This window comes from Pinus tabuliformis, chromosome 7, assembly GCF_031772625.1.
Source record: "Pinus tabuliformis cultivar Carrire ecotype Pingquan chromosome 7, CPIR1, whole genome shotgun sequence".
Classification (NCBI taxonomy): domain Eukaryota; kingdom Viridiplantae; phylum Streptophyta; class Pinopsida; order Pinales; family Pinaceae; genus Pinus; species Pinus tabuliformis.
The window spans coordinates 591,621,335-591,644,338 of NC_142293.1; the positions used below are offsets into that span (position 1 = coordinate 591,621,335).

The 23,004-nt window shown below is 40.3% G+C and overlaps 1 protein-coding gene across 3 annotated transcripts in view; it reads left to right on the forward strand.

Annotated features, from left to right (window-relative positions):
• LOC149248819 (arogenate dehydratase 2-like) overlaps positions 1 to 16,136 on the forward strand; it is a 57,796-nt gene extending 41,660 nt beyond the window's left edge. Inside the window, exons 2-11 of one of the 3 annotated variants that reach the window (XM_089458555.1) lie at positions 13,379 to 13,446; positions 13,542 to 13,634; positions 13,723 to 13,923; positions 14,004 to 14,084; positions 14,179 to 14,274; positions 14,455 to 14,532; positions 14,634 to 14,723; positions 14,897 to 14,964; positions 15,246 to 15,327; positions 15,612 to 16,136. In XM_089458555.1, coding sequence (XP_089314681.1) covers positions 13,379 to 13,446; positions 13,542 to 13,634; positions 13,723 to 13,923; positions 14,004 to 14,084; positions 14,179 to 14,274; positions 14,455 to 14,532; positions 14,634 to 14,723; positions 14,897 to 14,964; positions 15,246 to 15,327; positions 15,612 to 15,689 — 935 coding nt within the window. In that variant the 3' untranslated portion in view covers positions 15,690 to 16,136. Of the gene's footprint in view, positions 1 to 13,378; positions 13,447 to 13,541; positions 13,635 to 13,722; positions 13,924 to 14,003; positions 14,085 to 14,178; positions 14,275 to 14,454; positions 14,533 to 14,633; positions 14,724 to 14,811; positions 14,965 to 15,245; positions 15,328 to 15,611 lie in introns of those variants that run through there. The other 2 variants (XR_016266701.1, XR_016266702.1) reach the window with 2 other exon arrangements.
• Positions 16,137 to 23,004: the final 6,868 nt, after the last annotated feature.

Here is a 23,004-nt window from a genome sequence, read left to right on the forward strand (position 1 = left end):
CCACTGCTGATTTCCCTTCATGTTGTGGCACAACCTCCCATACATCATTCTTCGTGATGGAAGAGTACTCTTCGACCATGGCATCCCTCCACACTTGTTGCTCAGAGGCCTCATGAAAACTAGAAGGCCTAGCCTCAATCAACTTGCTCATATGAGTCATGTAACTTGAAAATCTTTGTGGTGGTCTGCTCTCCCTAACTAAAATCCTAGAAGCATCCACTTGCTCTTGAGCTTCCCTTAAGGTATGCTTTGCCCATTTCGTCCTCTTCTTCCTAGAAGTCTCGACCTTGGTAAATGGAGCATCCCGCTCCTCCTTGGTTTTTGTAGTATCGGATGTGTTCTAGCCACAAAATTTTGTGGAGAGGCTAGAATACATGAGATCTCCAAAACTCATAAATCGTTTCTGGAAATTTTGCCTAGAAATGACTTAATTAGATTATTAACCAGTTTTTAGATATTTCCTAGGTCTAAACTGAGGGAATATGGTTAATTAATTCGAATTAATTAAGTCAAAGCGTGAATGATCTAGAAACTCACACAGATCGACTTCAAGTTAATTCTAGCCATTGATTAAGATTTAATCTTGGCCGTTGGAGTCCCAATAGAGGATTATGAGAAGAAGTCGATGGGCACTTGGAGAATACACTTCAGAAGTTTTGATTTCATGAGCAAATCGATTTCTAGAGTAGCAACAGTCAGTTGCTGGAGAGAGATCCAGTGAGATCGAAGTAGTGAGAGAGGGGCAAAGACAATGAAGCCGGACGAAGGATTCCAGATCCGGTGAGTGCATTTGCAGAGAGGCAAAAGAGCCACAGTGAGGCTGACGTAGGGCAGTGCAGTAGCCTTTAAAGGCAAAGTTGATTTGCTAGGAGAGATTAACATTTTTAGTTCCAGAGGTCGGGAAGGAGTCCCAGAGTGTCGGAGAAGTGTCTTTCTAGTCAGCAGAAGGTAGAACGACTTCATCATAGTCCAATCCAAGGCTAGACGTCTAGCCAACTACGCTGAGTAGCGCAGAGGCTCAGAGGGACGAAATTCTAAAGGCAAGTTGTGTTGGGAGATTGCCAGTGGGGTGAGGAGAATTCCTCTCCAGATTTTTGACAGTATTTCTCTGTAGGATTGCCAGTTTTGACATCCAATTGTACTCATATTATTTTTCTGCTGCTTAATATTAAAACCCTCAACTGTTGCACCGGTTTTCCCAAGTTGGGTTTCTTTGGGGACATTTGTCAAAAAATAACTGTGTTATTTTATGTGTGTGTGCTAGTATTTCTTGCAACGTTTATTCTTTCGTAGTTTTAATTGTGTAGGTTCTAGTGTGAGTTATTCAGTATTTGCTGAGGAAACAGTAAATAAATTGTTAAATTAAAATAACAACTATGAGAATAATTTCCATTTGCTGCAATAAGATTCTGGTGTAAGAATTTTCACATGGTATTAGAGCGCAGTTGAGCAGCTGGAGAGCTCAGAGACGAAGACAGAAGGAGTTTCATTGTTCAGTGTGGGCAGTAGATCGAAACTCCCAGGGGCAGCATAGTCACCTTTCCAGAACACCAAGTTACTTGAAGAGATTTGATTTTTCTGAGTGAGGGGCAAAAAAATTTGATATATCTAGATCGAGTGATTCCAGAGGCAGAGGGAGCAGCCCAGTATTTTCACAGAGCAGATCTCTAGCTAGACGCAGTAGTTTTGCAACAGTTTGTTAGAGCAACGCTGGTGTCGGGTGGAAGGAAAAAGAGCACACACTGAGGGAAAATATTCCTTAGGGAACTTCTAGTCTCAAGAAGTTCGATTTTTCCTTGCAGATCAGTAGTCATTGTGAGTAGAGTTTCTCACTCCAGAAGGGAGTGCTAATAGCTAGGCAACAGCTGAGCAGAGGGGAAGAGAAAGTTTTCGACAATTCGATGAGATAGCCATTGCTAGGCTTCATGATCAGGACAAGTTGGATGGGGCTTCCAACTCTGTCATCTAGAAGGCAAGGATGTCCTTCCTTCTAGATGAGTATGGCCTGAAAATGTATATTGATGCAGTGGTAGCAGTTCCCCAAGATGTAGATCAACTGAAGGAGTACAGAAAAGAGATGACATGGGTGAAACGTTTGATCCTAGATGGTGTCCGAGATCATGTTGTTTCACACATAGCTAGCAAATATACTGCCAAAGAGATGTGGGATGCTCTCTCTACGTTGTACCACGGTACTTCTGAGCAACGAAAGATGTACCTAGAGGAGAAGTTGAGGTGTGTCAGGATGCAGAAGGGGGAAGGCATAGACCCCTTCCTCACCAAGATTCAAGAGATCCGGGACCAACTTGCAGTTGTTGGGGCAGCGCCTCAATCCACGGAGCTAGTGCGATTGACACTCAATAGTGTCTCAGAGGAGTGGAAGTATTTGTCCAAAGTATCTTGGGCAGAGATACCTTGCCAATGTGGGATGATTTGCAGAAGGAGGAGTTGAGACAAGCTCTATAGAAGAACCCCATCAGTGGCAGTAGCAACAGATTGAAATAGGTAAAGAGGAGGAGAATGTGGCCCTCGCATCGAAGGGTCCTCGTCAAGGACATGGGGAGCAGAGAAAGAAGAAGAAGGACTTGTCGAAGGTCAAGTGCTTCAGGTGTGGTGAATTTGGTCATTACAGTACCCAGTGTCCTCTCAAGAAGAAGGACAAGGAGGAGAAGCAGCACCATTAGGTAGCATCAGCAAAGATCAATAGGCTTTTCTCCAGGCTGGAGGAAGACTTCGCCATGTTTGCCGATAAACCCCCAGGAGTAAGGTGGGGTGATTTGGTGTTGTAGCCCTAGAGCGCTACAGATGGGAAGGATCCTTGAGGAGTCCACCTCATGGATCAATACCTTGTAACGGGGGCCCACAATATTCAGTAGCAAGATGGATCAATGACAGTTGATGCAGTCAGATGCCAGAGTGACAGATGCAGAGAATAGTAGCAGTCAGATACTGGGGAGCGTAGTGTAGAGTTGGCAGTAGTGCAGTTGGCATAGCGCAGAGTCAGCGGCAACACAGAGTCCTCAATGACAGTGTAGATACTAGCAGCAGTCAGAGACTCGGGTGACAAATGCATCATATTGATCATAGTTGATTGAGTATTTAAGATGTTTCTCAGTTGCAATTGTTGTAGTTGCAGGAACAACAGATGAGAGGGAGTTGCAATGTTGGCTGCAGTTCAATAGGGTCAGCAACAACACATATGCAACTAATATCAGAGTTGTGCAGTGGTTGGTGGGCAGCATGGCCAGGCATCAACAACGTGATAGGAGATGATGCAGAGACAGGGTGTTGCTACAGATTGAGTAGTAGCACTAGAACACATTCCTCGCTAAAAGGGAGTGTTAGTTTTTGTAGCATCAGATGTGTTCTAGCCACAAAATTTTGTGGAGAGGCTAGAATACATGAGATCTCTAAAACCCATAAATCGTTTATGGAAATTTCGCCTAGAAATGACTTAACTAGATTGTTAACCAGTTTTTAAATATTTCCTAAATCTAAACTTAGGGAATATGGTTAATTAATCAGAATTAATTAAGTCAAGGCGTGAATGATCTAGAAACTCACACGAATCGATTTCAAGTTAATCCCAACCATCGATTAAGATTTAATCTTGGTCGTTGGAGTCCCAACAGAGGATTATAAGAAGAAATTAATGGGCACTTGGAGAATACACTTCAGAAGTTTGATTTCATGAGTAGATTGATTTCTAGAGTAGCAACAGTTAGTTGCCGGAGAGAGAGTCAGTGGGATCGAAGCAGTGAGAGGGGCAGAGATAGTGAAGCTGAAGGAAGGATTCTAGATCCGGTGAGTGCATTTGCAGAGAGGCAAAAGAGCCACAGTGAGGTTGACGCAGGGCAGTGTAGTAGCCTCTAGAGGCAAAGTCGATTTGCTGGGAGAGATTGATATTTTCAGTTCCAGAGACCGGGAAGGAGTCCCAGAGTGCCGGAGAAGCGTCTTTCAGGTCAGTAGAAGGCAGAACGACTTCATCAAAGTCCAGTTTGAGGCTACACGTCTAACCAACTACGCAAAGCAGCGTAGAGGTTGACACAAAGGCTTAGAGGGCCGAAATTCTGAAGGCAAGTTGTGCCGGGATACTGCCTGTGGGGTGAGGAAAATTCCTCTCCAGATTTTGCCTAGTATTTCTCTGTAGGATTGCTAGTTTCGGCATCCATTTGTACTCAGATTATTTCACTACTGCTTAATATTAAAACCCTCAGCTGCTGCACTGGTTTTCCCAAGATGGGTTTTTTCGGGGACATTGGTCCAAAAATAACTGTGTTATTTTATGTGGGTGTGTTAATATTTCTTCCAGCTTTTATTCTTCCACAGTTTTAATTGTGTAGGTTGCAGTGTGAGTTATTCAGTATTTGCTTTAGGAAACAATAAATAAATTGTTAAATTAAAATAACAATTAGGAGAATAATTTCCAGTTGTTGCAATAAGATTCTGGTGTAGGAATTTTCACACTCATGCTCATGTTGCTCGTCCTACACACAAGTATGGGGTCTTGCAATCTATAATGGTTGTCTCCCTTCTTCCTTTGCTACTTCCTGCTCTTGAACCTCTGCTACAATTAACACTAAGCCACAAGACTTTCTGAAAGCCTTGTCCTCCTCAAATTTCACACCCCTCCACACTACTGTCTTCTCAAGTGCAGGAATGTATACTTTGTAAGAATTTGAGGTCTTGTTGTATCTAACAAAAATACTCTTCTCCGCAGTAGGCTCGAGCTTTGTCCTCTTCTCTGATGGAACATGGCTATAAACCAGTCACCCAAAAATGTGAAGATGCCCAACCTCTAGTTTCTTCCCTGTGAATGCCTCTTTAGGGGTCATCCTCCCCAACACCTTGAGGCTTGTGTGGAATCCTATTTTGCAAATAAATTGCCATGTTGCACGCTTCTGCCCATACGAATAGAGGAGGATCCTGGTCATGTAGCATTGCTTTCACTACCCCAACAATGGCTCTATTCTTCCTCTCGATACTCCATTCTGCTGTGGGTTATATGGAACTATCAACTCCCTCTTAATTCCAAAATCTACCCAAAACTCCTTGAAGGCATTTGATTTGTACTTGCTTCCATTGTCAAAGCTAAGCACCTTAATCTTTCTTCCCATCTAGTTCTCCACACGAGCTTTAAACTCTTGGAACTGATCGAAGATCTATTTCTTAGCTTCATAAAATAGATCCAGGTTTTCTTGGAATGGTCATCTATGAAGGTCATGTAGTAGTTGAACCCTCCAATAGACATGACTGACATGGTCCCACATACATTTGAATGGATGAAGTCCAAGATCCCCATGGACCTGCTGTCACTACTAGGAAACATGGTCTTGGTGTACTTGCCCATGGCACACCCCTTGCACACATCATGTTGATCTGTAGTGAAATCAGGGAGCCTATTCATGGTCTCCCCAAGCAATTTGAGTGCTCCATGGTGCAAGTGTGCCATTCTCCTATGCCACAACTCCTCGAAGTCACAGTTGCTGATGTTGTTGCTCACTAATGCTTTGGTCGGCTTGAACTAAAGTTTGTACGTCTTGTTCCTTCCCACTCCAAGCACCTTTGTTGTGTTGAAGCTAGAACCCTTGGGACAAATATACACCTTTCCATCTCGGAAAATCACCACATAAACCTTGCTCTCCAAGGTTGACGCAACAATCAGATTCGTCATCAAGCCAAGAATGTACAACACATCCGTCATCAATAGTGGCTTCTTGGATTCCCTCTGAAACTTAATAGTTCCACTGGAAGTCTAAATTGTGCTTCTTCATACTGGTAAAGTAGTCTCACACTCCAATTATGTGACATAAAGCGCCATTGTCAATGTACCACATGTTGGTGGCCATTGAACTAGAGAGACATACGATGAGTGAGAACTCATCCTCAAATCTGGCTAAAACCTTGTTCATCTTAGTTGTAGCAATGACTTGCTTCTTTTGTTTGCCCTTTTTCTTGTTAGGAAGCTGGCTGGAAAAATGCCATAGCTAGTGGCAAGCAAAGCATTTCACTTTGCTAGCTCTAACTCCTTTTTGTTGCCCTTCAAGGCAACTCCTTTAGTGGAGCCTTTCTTGGCCTTTTCCTTGCCTTTAGAGATTAGGGCTAGGTTCTCTTCCTCCTCACCCTTCTTTTTTTGGTCTCCATGTTGAGACCCTTCTTGGATCTCCTCTTGTGTGAAATCATCCCACAACCTTTCCTAGGTGGGAAGATGCTCTCGATCCATGATGCATTTTACAAATACATCCCACTTCTTTGTAAAATCATTGAAGGTTCAACACACCAGTTCAAAATCAGGGACTATCTCCCTTACAATTGCCATCTCATCTTGCAACTGCGTGAGTCTGGTAAGGTAGGAAGTCGTGTTCTCTCCCTTGGACATCCGGGTGCCGTAGAGGTTATCCCTTAACACCATTTTTTGGTTCTGGTTGTCACTGTGGTACAATTTGGTGAGTGCATCCTGTTGTCGCTCAAATTGTACAGGGACTGCGACAACGACTCATGGTAGGGGCTGTCACTCTGATCAGTGTTGTTAAAATTAAAATCGCGATTTAATGAAAAAATCGCGATTTTTTCAGCTTGCCGATTTAATCGCGATTTTTATACGAAAAAATCGCCTATTTTTTTTTGCCGATTTTTATTGAAAAAATCGCGCTTTTTTCAAAAAATCGCGATTTTTTCGAAAAAATCGCGATTTTTAACGAAAAAATCGCGGGGGATTGGGACAGCGCGATTTTATAATTTTTTTTTTGGTTTTTCATTTGGTCATTTGGGTTTTTTCATGCAATTTTTTTTGAAAGAAACAAATAATTTTTGAGTGGGGCAGCTTAATGATAAAGTCTAGGCCCTAGTATGGATATGCTATTCATGGTAATGTTAAATTCTTAAAGTAAAAGTGACATTCTCCTTAATCTTCATTTTCATCCTTTTACTTAAATTTTTAACATTACTATGAAATGACTCAGGATGTTTGAGAGTGGTTCCAGCCTCATTGGATTTCATATGGAGAAAGTAGAATTTTAGATTTCATTTAAAATCCAGCAGACTTATCAGTTTTTCAGGATTTCAGGATTGGGAGATTGTAATGTTTCCAGGTGACACCACCTGCTCGGGCTACCCCTGCCACCAGTAGAGGACGTGGTCTATCTCCTATAGCTCCTACTTCTAGTTCTTCAGCTTCTAGAGCACATCAGACTCCACTGCCATCTCCACCAGCACAGGCACCAACATCTACATCTAGAGGGAAAGGGAAAGCTGTGGCATTTTCTCGCAAGAGGGGCAGAGGAAATCAATAGGATTAGACTTCATTTTATTGTCTATGACATTATGACATGATGAGATACATTATCATATTTTTTGTTGATATTTTGAGGCTGAGTTGGGACTCAGGAGTCAGGACTTACTATTCAGGACATGATTCAATGTTATGTGTGATTTTAGCGCTAAAAATGATATTAAACATCTTATATATTAGTTTTTTTATCATATTTATGTGTCAATGTATTTATTTTATGTTGTAGATGGTTTAGATATTAAAAAAATTGAAAAAAAATGAAAAAAAATGAATATTTTTGTACCAAACGATTTTTTCCCGCTTTTTTCCGATTTTTTCCCGATTTTTCCGATTTTTTCCGATTCGTTCCCCGCGCCGATTTAATCCCGCTCGCGCTTTTAACAACATTGACTCTGATCCCTACCCTCTTCGTTTTAGATGTCTCCCAACGATAGACTACGGGGGGTAGTCCTTGTGAAATGAGAGAATGCAAGATCCATTGGCAACCAACAAATCCGGGAGACACGATTGAATGGCCTAGCCACTTGGTTGATTATAGCAAGTTAAAAGGATTAGATTGAATTATTTATGAGACCAATGCCTTATGGAGTCAACTACTTGCTTTAGATCAATTAAATACCAGGTGACCGGATGAACAATCGTTGCTTAGATGCTTTGCTATCCTATATGAAGTGCAAGTCCTACAATCTAGGTGTGATGCAAGAATCTTGATTGATTTTAATTATATGCCTAGCTAAGTGTATCCCTTGATCCTTATCTATTTTGAGGCTAGTCTCAAAAGTAAGTGGTAGAGAGAAGTCAAGGCGAAGCAAGCAAAGGCTTGGTTAACGATACCTCCCCTTGAAATCTAACATACCAGGTGCCTCCGGTGCTGTAGAGATCGTGGCTCTGACGACTGCAAAGTCACCGTTTTAACCACTAGAAGGTCTAGCGTTCACAAGCAAGAGATAAAGGGTGTTCCTATATTTCTATCAACCAAGCTTATGCTTGGAGGTAAATTAGTTAGGTGCAAGACTAGGCCTAGAATACAATGCAAGATAGTTAAGTGCTGTTGATTTAAGATTGCTTATGATTTTAAGTACTTAATTTACAATTGATATTTAGTTATCACACAAGAGTACTTAACAAGTGAGGGACAATCTTAAACACAAGATGAAGTGCTCACAAGATACAAGAGATAACCAAGAGATAATTGCCCAAATGATAACAAGATAAATGCTCTTAAATAAATAAATCACCAATATGTCAAAGATAAAATTGTCATCCACAATAGATTTTAACCATGAAACAATAGCGACAATGATGGCAAGTAAAAGAGACTAGAGCACTTATTACCAAGAACAATTTACCGAGGTTCTTTTCAACACTTATATGAGATAACACAAGAATCAAGAGATTGCTCAAAATTTAGATCTTCCTTTAAGCACAATTAGCAATTAACCAATTATCACAATGCTAGTTAGATGTGTAGCAATTAGATTTTCAATGCCAATGTGAAAGGACAAGATTACCAATATGCCCAAATCCAAAGACCAATTGATGAAAGGAGCCCAACAGTAATTTACCCAATTGATGCAATTTATTTATTAATGTGTTAGACAATTTATGAGCAAATTTTAGGGCAATTAAATGAGTTTTATACCACTGCTATCAAATAATTATGTGGCTATAGGAGAAACAGTGATAGAGTAAGGGTTTGAAGATGCAAACCAATAGGCCTTTAGGCCTTGGAGATGAATGGATATCTTGCCCAAAATTTCTCTAGTGAAGTGACTACCTGCAACCACCAATGTTAGCTTGACAATTGCTGCAAATACCAAGAGTTAGAGGCAAAAATCAACTAAAAATCCAAATCAATGACTGGAAGAGTCAATGAGGGCTAGGATAGGGCAACACTAAGCCTAGAAAGGCCAGTCTTAGGCTTAAGGAGGGGGCAACAAGGCCAAATAGGCCTGCGACTAGGGGAGCGAAGACCTATTAGGCCTATGCTAAGGCTAAAAGAGGCCCTTAGGGCCTGTGGCTAGAAGGCAAACCTCCTAGAGCTGCCGCAAGGGAAAGAGGGGAGATCGAGACAAGGAAGGAGGCATTAAGGCTTGCCGTAAAGGGAGAAAGAGGCAACCAAGAGGTAAGGAAGAAGGTCGAGAGGCTTGTGACCAAGAAAAAGGGACGCTGAGGAGGGATAAGGGGCAGCGGAGGAGGGATGAGGCCCTAGGGCTTGTGGCTAAGGCTTGGCAGCCCTTTGGGCCTCACGACAAGGGTAAGAAGGCTGACGGAAAGGGCTTAGAGGCCTATCTAGGCTTGCGTCTAGGAGAAAGAGGACAAAGGGAGCTGTGCCTAGGGCTTGGAGGCTTAATGCTAGGCTTGGAAGGTCCTAAAATATATCAAAACCCTGCTAAAATCAAAGTTATGCTTTAGCTCTTTAAAATTGCCAAAATTCACCACGAAATTTGCACAAAAAGGCTAGCGACTTCCTTCTCTACCTAGATGTTGAGCTTGGAGGAGAAATTGAGGCTGGATCTTGCCTTCCTAAGGCTAGATCCTCCTCTAAAAACCCCAACGAAAAATTTCCGAGGCCAAAAACCCCTGAAACTATTCAAAACTTCAGATTTGTCTTGAGGAATCACCTGCACAAATGAAAACAAATTTTCCCAAAACCCCAATATATTCAAAAAACCAAAATAAAACCCAAACCCCAATTGTTGCAAAACAAGGGTCTACAAATATGCAATGCTTGTAAAATGATTTTTTTTTTTGAGAAATAAATTTTAAAATAATGACAATGGATCAATGTGTTTTGAAAGTTATAGTATTAACCACAGCCTTTAGCGAAGTCAGAAAATCACATAAAAATTCACAAAGCCTAAACAAAGTCAGCTCTTCTCCAAAGTCTGTGAACTTGGAGCAAGGGCCAGTGTACCTGCAAATCACTATATATTTCTTAAAGCAAACTTGTTAGACATATGGTGAATCAGATCACTTAAGATAGATCCAAAATCTACCAATAGAATGTTCTTATCACCGACAAATGAAATAACAAGCTTATATAAAAATTTAGCACAATATAGGAAAGCACATAACCAGCATGTACCACAGATCAATGGACAAAGAACACCATGAACTAAACTCCAAAGTCTTTTTATTATGATCTTAAATGTTCCCAGCAGATCAATGGATCAATACCAGCGTTACAAAATTACATAGGCTAGAGCCAAAATTCTCATCAGGATTTGAGAAGCAAAATGGTTTCTAATTTATTGATAAATTCTCCAAATGGAAAATAACGGCTAGTTGGCTTGATTCTCGTCGAAATAATCTCGACCGTTGATAAATATTTGATCATCTTTTAATCTCTGCAGCTGAAAATATTTATTTTGAGGAAAATTTCGAATTTCTCATAAAACCCATTTTTGTTAATCCAAAAATTATTTTTTTGGATTAATTTCCTAAAAAAATTGACTTTGACTTAACCACCAAGGTCTAAGGGCTTAATTTTTCTCAAAAAATCCAATTTTGCCTTGGTGGGAGACCTCCAAAAATTAACTTCTTTTTGATCCACGATTTTTTCAGTTATTTTCCATTTGGATAAATTAATTTCTCTAAAATTATTTTTTGACTTCAAATTAATTAATTTTTTTGGCTTAAGATTTAATTTTATTTTTGTCAGAAAATTAGTTAATTGACACAAAAGGGGATTAATTATTTGTTCCACCCTTAAATATTTTAGCCATGGTGTCTATAAGTATGAGGGACCATGCACTAAAATATTTTTTTACATTAGATATTACAAACTCAACCCTCAAAGGGGGAATACTCTTTTATAGACTCTCAAAATAAATACCCATTTCTGCGATATAATATGATCTAGTAGATCAAGTGATCTGTAATAAAATAATTTAGCCAAATAACTTAAATTATTCCCAAACCACTTTTACAAAGACTCGATATAACACTAGGACTCACCTAACACTGTCAATAGATTCCACCCTAGCTTTGGGGTTTAAGCTGGAGGATAAACCCCACTGATTCTCTGTGTTTAGAAACACACGTATTGTGCTGAGGTTAAAAAACCTCCTAAGATGAAATTCGTCACCAAGCTCACAGGCTTACCTAGGTGTTGTTACATAATTAAATGGTTGTACTAACATCATTTACATTATGATTTACCGAAATTGGGTTTACAATGATACATCAAAGTGCTTGATGATGATTCTGAACTTTGAAAATATTTGTACGACTACTTCCTTGGACTCGTGACAAAATAGGTGCAACACATCCCACATCTCTCTGGTAGTCTTTTTCTTAGAAATATGGGGAATCAAGTGATCTTTCACCTTGTCCAAGGTGATCCTTTGTGCCCTTGCTTCTTTCACCTCATGGAGATTTAGGGTAACAGGATCTAACACTGGCACAATCACTGTTGAGTTAGCAAAGCTTCACAGCTTGTTCTCCTTCTGTGATCCAGACTTTCCACCGAAGATAATTTGAGTCTCCTTCTAACATGTCTTCATACCTAGGCCATGGTAAATGAAACCATTGAATAACTATTGCTGAAAACCCTAGAAAGACCACGAACCCCTTTGATCTTGAACCTATGCAATGCTTGAATTTCTTTCAGAGCCTTGGCTCTAATACCATGTTAGTTTCTCTATGCCCAATCAAATGATTAATGTGCCAGTAAATTTTTATACCCAAAAATTATATTTTTATTGAAAACCTAGAAAAAATTAAACTTGAAATCTACACACAATTAGCACAACTGAGATTCTAACAAATTATGCACAACAGAAACAAGAAATCCTAGCATATAAACTTTTACGGAAAAACCAACAAAGAGGGATTTTATTAGGCTTTAGAGAAAAAATCAGGAAAATATTACAGCAACAGTTCCAAAGAATTTACAGCCAAGAACAACCCTAAGAAATGACCCCTCTCCTCTGCACAAGACAACCCAACAACGGGCCTTTCCCTCTGCAGTGTATGGCCCCTTTCTCTTCAGCAAACTTGACCCAGGACATGGCATTTCCTCTAGCAGAGAACTTGGCCTTAAAGACTCAGGCTTTCTCTCCTGTGAACTCAGTTTGGGCAGGACCCCTCTCTTCAACAGATGACAGAATGAACACGACTCCCTCTCTCTGCGAACTTGGTCCCTTCTCTTGAGCTGCTTGGCCTTCCTTCTTCTCACCCAAATCTGCCCTCTTTTCTCTCATTTGACGTGATTTCCAAATTGTGTCTTTCACCCACTCATTTTAGCAATTTATAATTTCTCTCATAACCCTATTTCCTCCATGAGAAGCTGAGATCTTCAAAGAAAAGATCAAAGGCCAAAATTTGATCTTATCACTTTATTTTGATCTGGTCAAAAAAAAAATATTAATTTTCAAAGTTACAGACTTTAAAAATCTGGGTTACAAAGCCAATAATAACTAATTAAACTGATTATCATGCATTTCCTAGTTTAAACTTAAAAAAAACTGCTGAAATAAGTAATCATTAAGGTATCTTCTGCATGCCTGGACTCAAGGCCTATGTAGAGAGACCTGTTCAAGCTACAATTTTGATAGGGTAACCTATCGTGTCAATCTCCATTCTTTTTTATGATATGCTCCATCGATATATTGCTATGTTAATAAAAATTGGAAGCATATTAAAAAATATTATAATTTCCTTTTGATTTAGTAGTTGCATAAACATCTGGTCACCAAGAAGTAGCAGTGGATATTCTAGCCTTAATGTTCCGTTTTCATGACTTCATGAGAACCATGGATTTAATTATAACACATGATTTAGTTGAGTGGGCCACATATTTGCAAGTCGAAACTTCTATCCATCCTCCACTGTTATGATGCGGAGCCACCTAGGCGACTTTAACACGTACATCACTTCACGTGTCTGTGTCTGGTTAAGCTGAGTTTCTAGCTCAAAAATTTATGTACTGATTCTAAATCACTTCTATTATATCTCTCTGAATTACTTGCAATTCCATTTGTCTCATATTGTTCAAATAGTTTCACAAATTTTTTGTTTTGTTGGAAACTTACTCATCTGTTATCCAACTCACAATACCTGCCGCATACTATTTTTCTTCAGGGCCTTTATCTTTAACAGATCTAGCTCCTTCATCATGCCATGGTTCACAAGTTCGTGTAGCCTATCAGGTAAGAAAGTCTTCTGATAGGCATTTTCTAGCCCTGCTTCACTATGAAATGCCTTTTTTCTTATTGTCATTTGTCGTTGGTGTCATTTCTTTCAGGGTGTTCCAGGAGCATATAGTGAGGTTGCAGCTTTGAAAGCCTATCCACAGTGCGAGGCAGTTCCTTGTGAACAGTTTGAAGCTGCATTCCAGGTATATGCTGTGCCTTCATTGATGTATACGGATCTGGGGAACCCAGATTCTATTCATGTTACTAAATCGGTTTGCTACTCACTTGCAGGCAGTCGAACTCTGGACAGTTGACAGAGCAGTTCTTCCCATAGAGAATTCTCTTGTTGGCAGCATTCACCGCAACTATGATTTGCTACTTAGTCACAATTTGCATATAGTGGGTGAAGTCCAGCTTCCTGTCCAGCATTGCCTTCTTGGACTCTCCGGTGTGAAGAAAGAAGATATTAGACGTGTTGTGAGTCATCCCCAGGTGAGATTTGTGTCTTTAGTAAAATCTAAGTATTTGCAGACTTTCTCATCAAATTCATATCTGAAAGTGTATACCGGCAGGCTCTTGCTCAATGCGAGAAGGCTTTAAGCGAGTTGGGTGTTGCACTGGAAAACATGGATGACACAGCAAGTGCTGCTAAGGTTGGTTTCCAATCTGAAATTGTTTTGGATGTTTGAGATCATTTTCCTCTGCCTTAATCAATCTCTTGATCTAGCGCCAGTGGTCGAATTGCAGTTCATAGCCACCAATAATTACAGAGATACAGGAGCTGTTGCAAGTGCTCGAGCTGCAGAGATTTATGGACTTGATATTCTTTTAAATGGGATCCAGGCACGAGTTTTCTCAAGTTTCTAATTTTTTATTCAAAAAGGCCTTTTTTAATGCATAATGAACTGTTTCGTCGAAACTCTTCCCGGTGAACGCAACATGTTATAATACCTTTTGCGGCCGCAACTGAAATATTGTTATATGGATGGTTCACTTTACTCTAATAGCATATTTTCAGTGCAGGATGATTTTTACAATGTTACTCGCTTCTTGATGTTAGCCAGGGATCCAATAATTCCACGAACTGACAGACCTTTCAAGGTATTTTATTCTAGTGAGTTAAACTTTTGTGTTAAACAGAGGATTCATTTTTCGTAATGATTATAAAAGCAAAATTAATGGTTGTTTGCTTTGCCTGACAGACAAGCATTGTATTCACTGTTGACGACAGACCTGGGGCGGTTTTCAAGGCACTTGCTGTATTTGCTTTTAGAAATATCAATTTAACCAAGGTAATGTACACTTCGTGGATGGCATTACCCGATTTTCTTATGGACTCAATATACTCCTCTTAGAGTGCTATTTCTAATCATACTACAGCTTGTCTTGTTTGTTCAGCTTTGACATTCTAGAGCTGGATGTTGATTAGACTATGGCTTTATTAAATTCTCTTAATCCATAGCAGATTGAAGGTAGACCCCAGAGAAAGCGGCCATTGAGGGTGGTTGATGATAGGAACAGTGGGACTGCAAAGTGAGTATTGGTGTCTGATTGATTTAAGCATTTAACATCAATAACTTTAATTTCTGTTTATGTTCCCTCCTATGTGTTGTAGGCATAAGGATTAGTTGAGTTAGTTCCAGTGCAATGGTTTCCAAAATATGGGTTCAAACTTCATCTCCCTCTTGTGCTGCCAATTGTCCAATTATCCATAGTTCATGGTGGGAACAATTAGATGTCATATAAAGTTGTTCATTTTTGAAATGGCAATTCTTGGGATTACAATAATTCTGATGGATTATATCTTATCGCAGATACTTTGACTATCTCTTCTATGTTGACTTTGAAGCCTCTATGGCTGATCTACGAGCACAAAATGCATTAAGTCACCTACAGGTAAAGTGTTGTTAATCCATCTTTTGAGGGAGTTGTTCCAGCTGAGATAGCTGAAAAATCTTACTGCAATGTTCTCTTTTATTAACCTGTGTAAACTCGTTATGAGATAATGATGAACACACTAATGATAATTCAAGTATCTTATTAGGTGGGTCAATTGTACTATAGTTCTTTATTGTACAGAGAGAGGCCAAAATTCTATCCAGATATTTAGGTTTACCGTTTACTAAAACAGCATATAATTTTGAGTAAATGGAAATTAAGATTTTGCTTTGTCTTCGCAGGAGTTTGCAACATTCCTCCGAGTACTGGGTAGCTATCCAATCGACACGACCCCCATGAATCATCCTGCAGTTTCATAGGCTTACAGATCATTAGTTCAAACTTCAAAGGTTTCTACCCTTGTGAAGCACATTGTTTTCCACTGCCCTACTTCATGGCTGAGGCGAACAGACATTTTGGCCTCTGCTTATTTATCCTTGACGTCTTGTCAAGGAGATTGCATTCCAGAGGTTCCCGCAGTGCTCAGTTGGCATGCACAGGTTGAATATTAGCAATTTATGCATATTAATACTACTTATAGATTGCCAGGTTTTGATGAGGGCCTGAAGTGAGGATTGTCACCACCTGGTTCTATAAAATGTAAGATAGATGCCTGTGCAGCTTTTGTATATTTGATTTTCTGTAAATATGGTTGCAGGACATGGATAGAGACAAACTGAAGCAGGAATAAATGATGCCTTTCTAAACCTGGATATAATATTATTGTGTTATAATGAAAAACATTTTATTTGGATTTCTCTTTTGAAGCTTGGAGGTAGAAATCTTATATTGAGTGTGAAGCGTTGAGAGGGAACGGAAAGCAGTGTTAGTATTGAAATAAATTATTGATTCTGTAAACTTAAATTCTGGAGTAGATTTCATGTAAGCTAATCTGTAGTATAACATTGGCACTGTTTCTGTCTGGGCATTTGTTGAAAACTTCAAATACCTTGTTCTTTTTCACTTCTAAACTTGATACTAGTCCTATGAAATGATGGTTTGAGCCTGAATATTATAATTGTCATGGTCCTAGAGATCAGAATTTGATGCAAAATACACTGAATGCTTTCAAAATATTTCTGGGTTGAAAAATAAGTTTCTGGTATTACGGCGAATTGAGTAAAGAAAGCACCAAAAGTATATAAAATAATGTGCTTGTAATAGCTGTAGAAATCTGGGTTTAACTCGGATCATAGATGAGCCTTGACATGCACAGACAATAGAGCAACAATAAATACTGAATCTATCTATTTCTCTATAATAAATACTGAATCTATATATTGCTCTATGTTGAAATACAAGAGGAAAGCCCTCTATTTATAACAAACTGGGGGAGGTCCAGGTCATAATTGAATGGTATGCTAACCAGGCAAACAGAGTATACCCTCCTGGTAGATAAGGTATACTAACTTGGTGCTTGATTATCAAGCCTATGTAAGTGTAAGAGCTGTCTATGTACACTAAGAACCCCCCCTAAATGAAACATAGGGAGTAAATAGAAAGAAGACAAAAAAAGGGTCATGGCAACTAGGCCTACTAAGGTACCCAAGTACAAAATGTTCAAAGGATTAACACTAGTTAGGAACCGGAATAAAGTTCCCAGAAGGGAGTAACACCAATATGCTGTAAAGGCCCTGGAGTTGAAAGTCAAGAAGATCTTGCAAAGATGCATTGAAGGGCAAGAGCATGAGGTTTGCGGAATCTGAAAGCTCCAATCAGAAAGTATGGATGAAACTTTGAAGAGGAAGGCCTAGTGACCTCAAAGAACATGGATAAGTTTGGAAGCTGAAGAAGATTGGTTGCAAAGGCACAATGTTGGCAAATCCTGACAGCCACTACATGAATGCTTTTAAAAAAGTAGGTGCTGGTTAGGAACCAAAACAAAGGCTTCAAACAGAAACAAACACCGTCAACCATCAAAAGAGCATTGAGTTATGCGAATGTTGAAAGTTCCAAATAAAAGTATCACTGAAACTCTAAAGTGTTGAGAAATGTAGCTCGAGCAGGAACTTCTTGCATAGGTTCTAATATGAACATGCAAGTTGTAGTTCGACTCATTTCTTTGGCGATCACCTTGGAAATGTAATCATTAATTCTATCTTGTAATTTCACTTGAAAAATAAAAATAAAAGTGGAAGTCTAATGTTTTGAAGACAACTAGTCTTAGGAGTCTAAATGAAATGTTCTAGAAGTTCTAGAACGTTAGTGACTTAAATTAGGATTTAATCTAAGTCGCACATCTCATAATTGAGATAGGTGGCAGCTAGGTTTGAGGAGATTAGTTGCTGGGATTAAGGAGATTAGCTATTCTCTCTCAAAGCATAAATAGGACAAAATAGAAGAGATCTCACACACATAAGAAGAGAGCAAGAGAGCAGTGCATCTGGAAGAGGAGAAGAGCAGATATACTAAACAGACCAGCAAGTATGGCAAGCCATACAGTCCATACCATTGCTGTAGCTGTCTTTTCTTCATGCATAGGCCATACAGCTCCAGATTTGGCTATGCACCTTCAGATCTTGCCATACAATGTATAGTTGGAGAGTTCTTTAGTGATTTAGAGGAAGAAAGAGTGATTATTCGTCTAGGAAAGGTGGAAATAGAGCAGGCTGTACTGCTGTAGCTGTACGTTCCTTTTACAGGTCATACATTATTTATTGTTTGAGGTGATTTTATTAACCATACAGCTGCTGATTCAAAACAGGTTGTGTTACCGCTCAAACTAGCAGGGGACCTAAAAGGGACTCCTAAAGGGACAAGAGCTAGGTCAAGGGCAACAATGGAGACTTAGCCCACTGTCACCTCAGCTAAGACTCCCTACTCTTTACGGACTTTCACCGATGGGAGGAGACTTGGTATATGGAAAGTCACTTGTGAAGGATGAGTCAACAAATGGATGTGAAGTGACCTTAATGATCCTTTTCCTAGAAGGAGGTTAAGAGTGGAGCTTGCTTGCTCTTCAAGCAAGGTACAAAGCTTTCTAGGATAAGGAGGTGAGGATTTAAGGGCTAGGTTAGAGGAATATGCCTTGTAAAGGAGTTTCCCAATCCCTAAAATCCTTATTGAACTTGACTTCCCAAGTGGTTCTTGAAGAATTAACTTTTCAAAGGTATGGGACCACACGGGACCAAGTGGACCCAACCTAGGTTAAGGGGAGGGAGTCTAGCAACCAATGATGATCTTAACCTAGACAAGGAAGGGGAAAGGATCAAAACAAGAATTTCCACTTAAAGGTGTCAAATTGATCCTATGAGGTACTAGCCTAGGGAACACCAGGGCAACGTTTGATCTCAAAGCTAGGGCTTGGGATATCTCACAATCTCACTGTCGGAATGGCTTCAAATTTGGAGGAGACCTTGAGGACACACCAACGCAGTAGAGACAAGGAGATCAAATTTTTTCTATGGCTACTTTTTTGGGAAAGTGATGTCTTAGGTGACCCAACTTGGTTAGACCTAGAAGAAAAGGGAAATGGTGAAGAAAAATGGTTCTTTGAGTGATGACCTATTGGTAGATCAGTTGCCTAATCCCTTGGGAAGAATGGAGTCTAGGAGAATGATGAGAAAGGACTTTGTTTCTTGGTCAATGGGGCCTCAAGGACAACTTCGCTTGGCTTTTAGGACAAGAAGAAGTGACCTCAAAGATTTATACTCGCTTTGCAAAACGAGATGAATTATCAAGATAAATTCAATGGTAGAATTATCCCTAGGAGGTTTCATTCAACATACATAGCCCATACATTGAGAGATGCTATATAAAAACAATAATTCCACAATTTCGCAATTATGCAATGCAACAATTAGCCTTATTATAGCGAAGATCCCATTCCAATGCATATGACAAAGTAAAACAAGAATAACATTAAATGTGTGTACTTACATATAAGAGAACATATCCAACTATCAACAATTTGAAAATAAAGAAGCTCCAAGATAAGATAATCCAATCCAAACATCAAAATTCATCCATGCTCCAATTCAGCGTCCAAGAAAGAAGTGTGAAATTTTCAAGAGAGAAGAATGATCCAATCCAAAGTGATGATACAAATGAATTCACGTTTCTCCTATTTATACACTCATTAGGAGTTCGAATTACCTAATTTGAGCTTACATTAGCCCATCAACTAAAATAATGTGCAAATAACTATCTATTGGTGACAAACCCACCAAACTAGCTCATAAATAAAATAATAAGCCTCCCAAGGGGTAAAATGATCAATAATGCATGTCATTTGGCTCTCTAAGAGGCCTGATGAAGTTCATAAGTGCCAAAATGATGAGTTGGAATTCCAAAGTAATGAACAAGGGGTTGGCCCCTTGTTCTCCACATAATAAACCTGTGGTGCTCCCGATGGATGTGAGGGGCACACAAATGACCTCGTGGGTCTCCAAGTAAGTCGAAGATGCCTGTGGACCATCTGTAAGGGCTCAGATGATAGTGTAAGTGATGCCACATCAACATACAAATCCTGGGTCATCTGCCAAGTGCATGGTACAACTATGGGGCTGGCTGGGCAAAGGTGAACCAGGTGCATCTTCCTCATCCAATAGGTGAATCTCGAGCAAACTCTGAACATCTCTGGGGATCAATGGAGTGTTGTCTACTATTGTGGAGGCCCATGGCTCTCAACACACACCCTACATGTGCCAATGTAGTCCTCTGGACGGTTTGGACCTCATATAGGGAGACCAAACCCAAGATGGACACCACCTGCAATCATGCATAAGATCCAATGCATCCCCTAGCCTTCCAGTACAACAAGTCATCAATGAAATAGAGTAAAAGAGCTTACAAACCATGGACCACAAGTGGGGACTTCATAATGGTCCACCCTTCCATAATGTGTTTTGGCAGGTGCTAATGTCTCCAAGTTCCAAATGGGGTTATCCAAGTATCCCATTAGGTGATTTCTACTTCTAAAGGGGATAATATGTCCAAGGTACATTCTTTAAAAGGTGGTGCCATATGATAAAGAGATGGATGGAGTAGGGAATGAAAAATGGCAACCTTGGGTCACATGCTGGGGTACAAGGGTAGCTAGGAAAAGGGAAGCCAACACTTGGGTATATAATGTATAGGAGGGAACAATCGTGGTACATGAGGTGCCCTGACCTTGATTTTTCCACCTTTCATTATATGCCTTTTTCCTTTCTATGATTTTTCTTTAATTAACTGCTCGGGGCTTAAGGGGTAAGTGCATGATGTGTGGGATATAGCAGTGGATACCCCCTTTTAAGGTAGGGCAGTTCATTGCCCACAGGTGTTGGGACAATCATGGATTCCTATATGATGAAGGAGGCTCATAGAGCTTGTATGAACCAGGGTGATGGCCATGATGATGGGTTAGAGTTCATGTATTGGCTTTTGGTCACATGCTAAATGTGTTTATCCCGACCATCTTTTGCATTTTGTGGTACATTTTCCTATTGAATCTGGCCAATTATGCTTTTACTTTTCTTATTAGTTGCATCAACCTCTGGGGCATCATTCCAGGCCCAACCCAAGGTGTGGGCAAGGGGAAGGGGAGTGCTAGCCCTATGTGGACCTAGTGGAGGAATGTGGACCCAGGTGGGAGAAATGATGAATGGGGTTATAATGAGTGGAAATGGGGAAATATACGTGGATGAGGGAGCGAGACAACGAAACCAAAATCAGGGTTTCCCATGAAATACCATCCCTAAAGCCAAATGGTTAGTAAAAGAGATCCCATGGGACTAGAATCCAAGGTTAATATCCCAAAGGGGTTTAGGGGACAAGAGAATAGACCTAGCCCATTCTTTGCGCCGAATCCACCCATTTATCCATACCGAGAAGTGTGCATGATAAGAAAACTACGATACTCAATTACCGAACGACAAGGCATACCTTTAGGTTCGGGAGGCCCACCTTCAAACATATGATCATGCTAGATGGGCGAGGGACTATATGTGTGATATTCCTACTTAGTATTTTATTAAGTAAATATCAATATTGCTCAATTTTGGTTTATTACATGGTTACACTTAGGAGAAGTGGGCTTAGAGGACCCACATTTGATTTTTGGCATAGGAGGCACTCCAACATTAGAGTTAGATGAAAGATTGCAGCCTTGGTGGAGCGTGGGGGCCACCACAAGGGAATTTCGGCCCACATGGAGAGTACACTCTCATTGGAGCGGAATTGGTGTGAGGAATTCGATGTGGGCCCACATGGGCAATCTTGGAGGCAACTTGACAAAAGGAAGGAGGGACTCTCATTTTGCTTATCATCTATCATTTCAGAATTTTTCTCTTGACATAGCACGCTTGAGCAGTGAGCCAAGTCTACATGTGTTGTTCAACACACGGGTGTTTATGAGTGGAGATCCCAACCCTTGGTTCGGTGGACTTCGAGTGCCATCCCAAGGAGGGAGTTCTACTTAGTTCTGAATCATAACAGTAGCAGTGAGGCCGTACTATAGTAGAGGGGAAGCTACAATGATGCAGGGACTGCTTAGTTTTGGGTAGAGTCACTCCGGGAGGTTGAGGAGTGAGTGGAGTTTGAGGTGGAAGCTTGGAGGGAAGGCCTGAGGAGCCTTCTAATAGGGATCACAGGCATTTTTGGGGCATTTAGCAACAAATTCTACTGGTGGATCAATTTGCTCAGCAACAGAGCCACTCAAGCCAAAGAGGGTCGAATTTCTGGGGTCAAGATTTGACCAAACCCTTCGTGGGTTATTCTGGGTTTATTGAGGGGAGGTCGGGATTAATTTCCCGAAATTTTCTGGGTAGTGGAGAGGGCCCTAACAACAGATCCTTTCAGACAACAACACATTTCTAGGCAGCGACAATGCAATACTTGGGCAACATAGCAACAATTTGGAGGAGGGTGGCTCACTTATCATTTTGGGCTTTGCTAGCTTGCTTAGAGCAAACCCAAGTGCACTCATTCCAACACCTTATTGTACACCCCTTTTTCATTAATAAAAAGAGTACACAACGCAATTTTTGGTGCCAATTTGTGGTATGATTGCTTGTTACTGTTTCATGGTGTTTTTGTCTATTTTTCTTTGCATATTTACTGTTAATTTTCCTTTAGGGATATTACAGTGGTATCAGATCTCATAGACTTGGCATAACCCATGGGAGCAATGCAGTATATGACACCGGAGGATAAGCAGAACATGACATACCGAAGGTAAAAATACAAAAGCAAAGAAAGGCAGTTGGAGATCACCCCTGACCCTATGACTACAGAGCCTGAGGTAGAAGAAGCCAACATGGGGGACAATTAAGGAGACAAAAGGGATGAGGAAAAGGAGTTTGCCCAACTCCTACTGAAGGCAGTGCAGGACTTATCTCGGAACATTGAATGAATGGGCCAGCGAAATGGCAATGGAAACAAGGGTAAGGGAGTCTAAGGGGATTTCAACTATGGAAAAGGCTCTGGCACTTCGCAACACCATGCATATCTCAATGCCAACATGCCACTGATTCCAAACACAACCCTTAGGTCCACCATTCCTACATTCCTATGGGCAACCAGAGCAGGGGGAGGCACCTTATGGGGACTATTTCTTGGAGTATCAGTCCTATGGACCTAATTTTGGGAGGGCCATTAATTTCAAGGATTTCTTCTAGTTGAAGGGAAACAATAGGCCCAAGGGGTAGAGTGGAG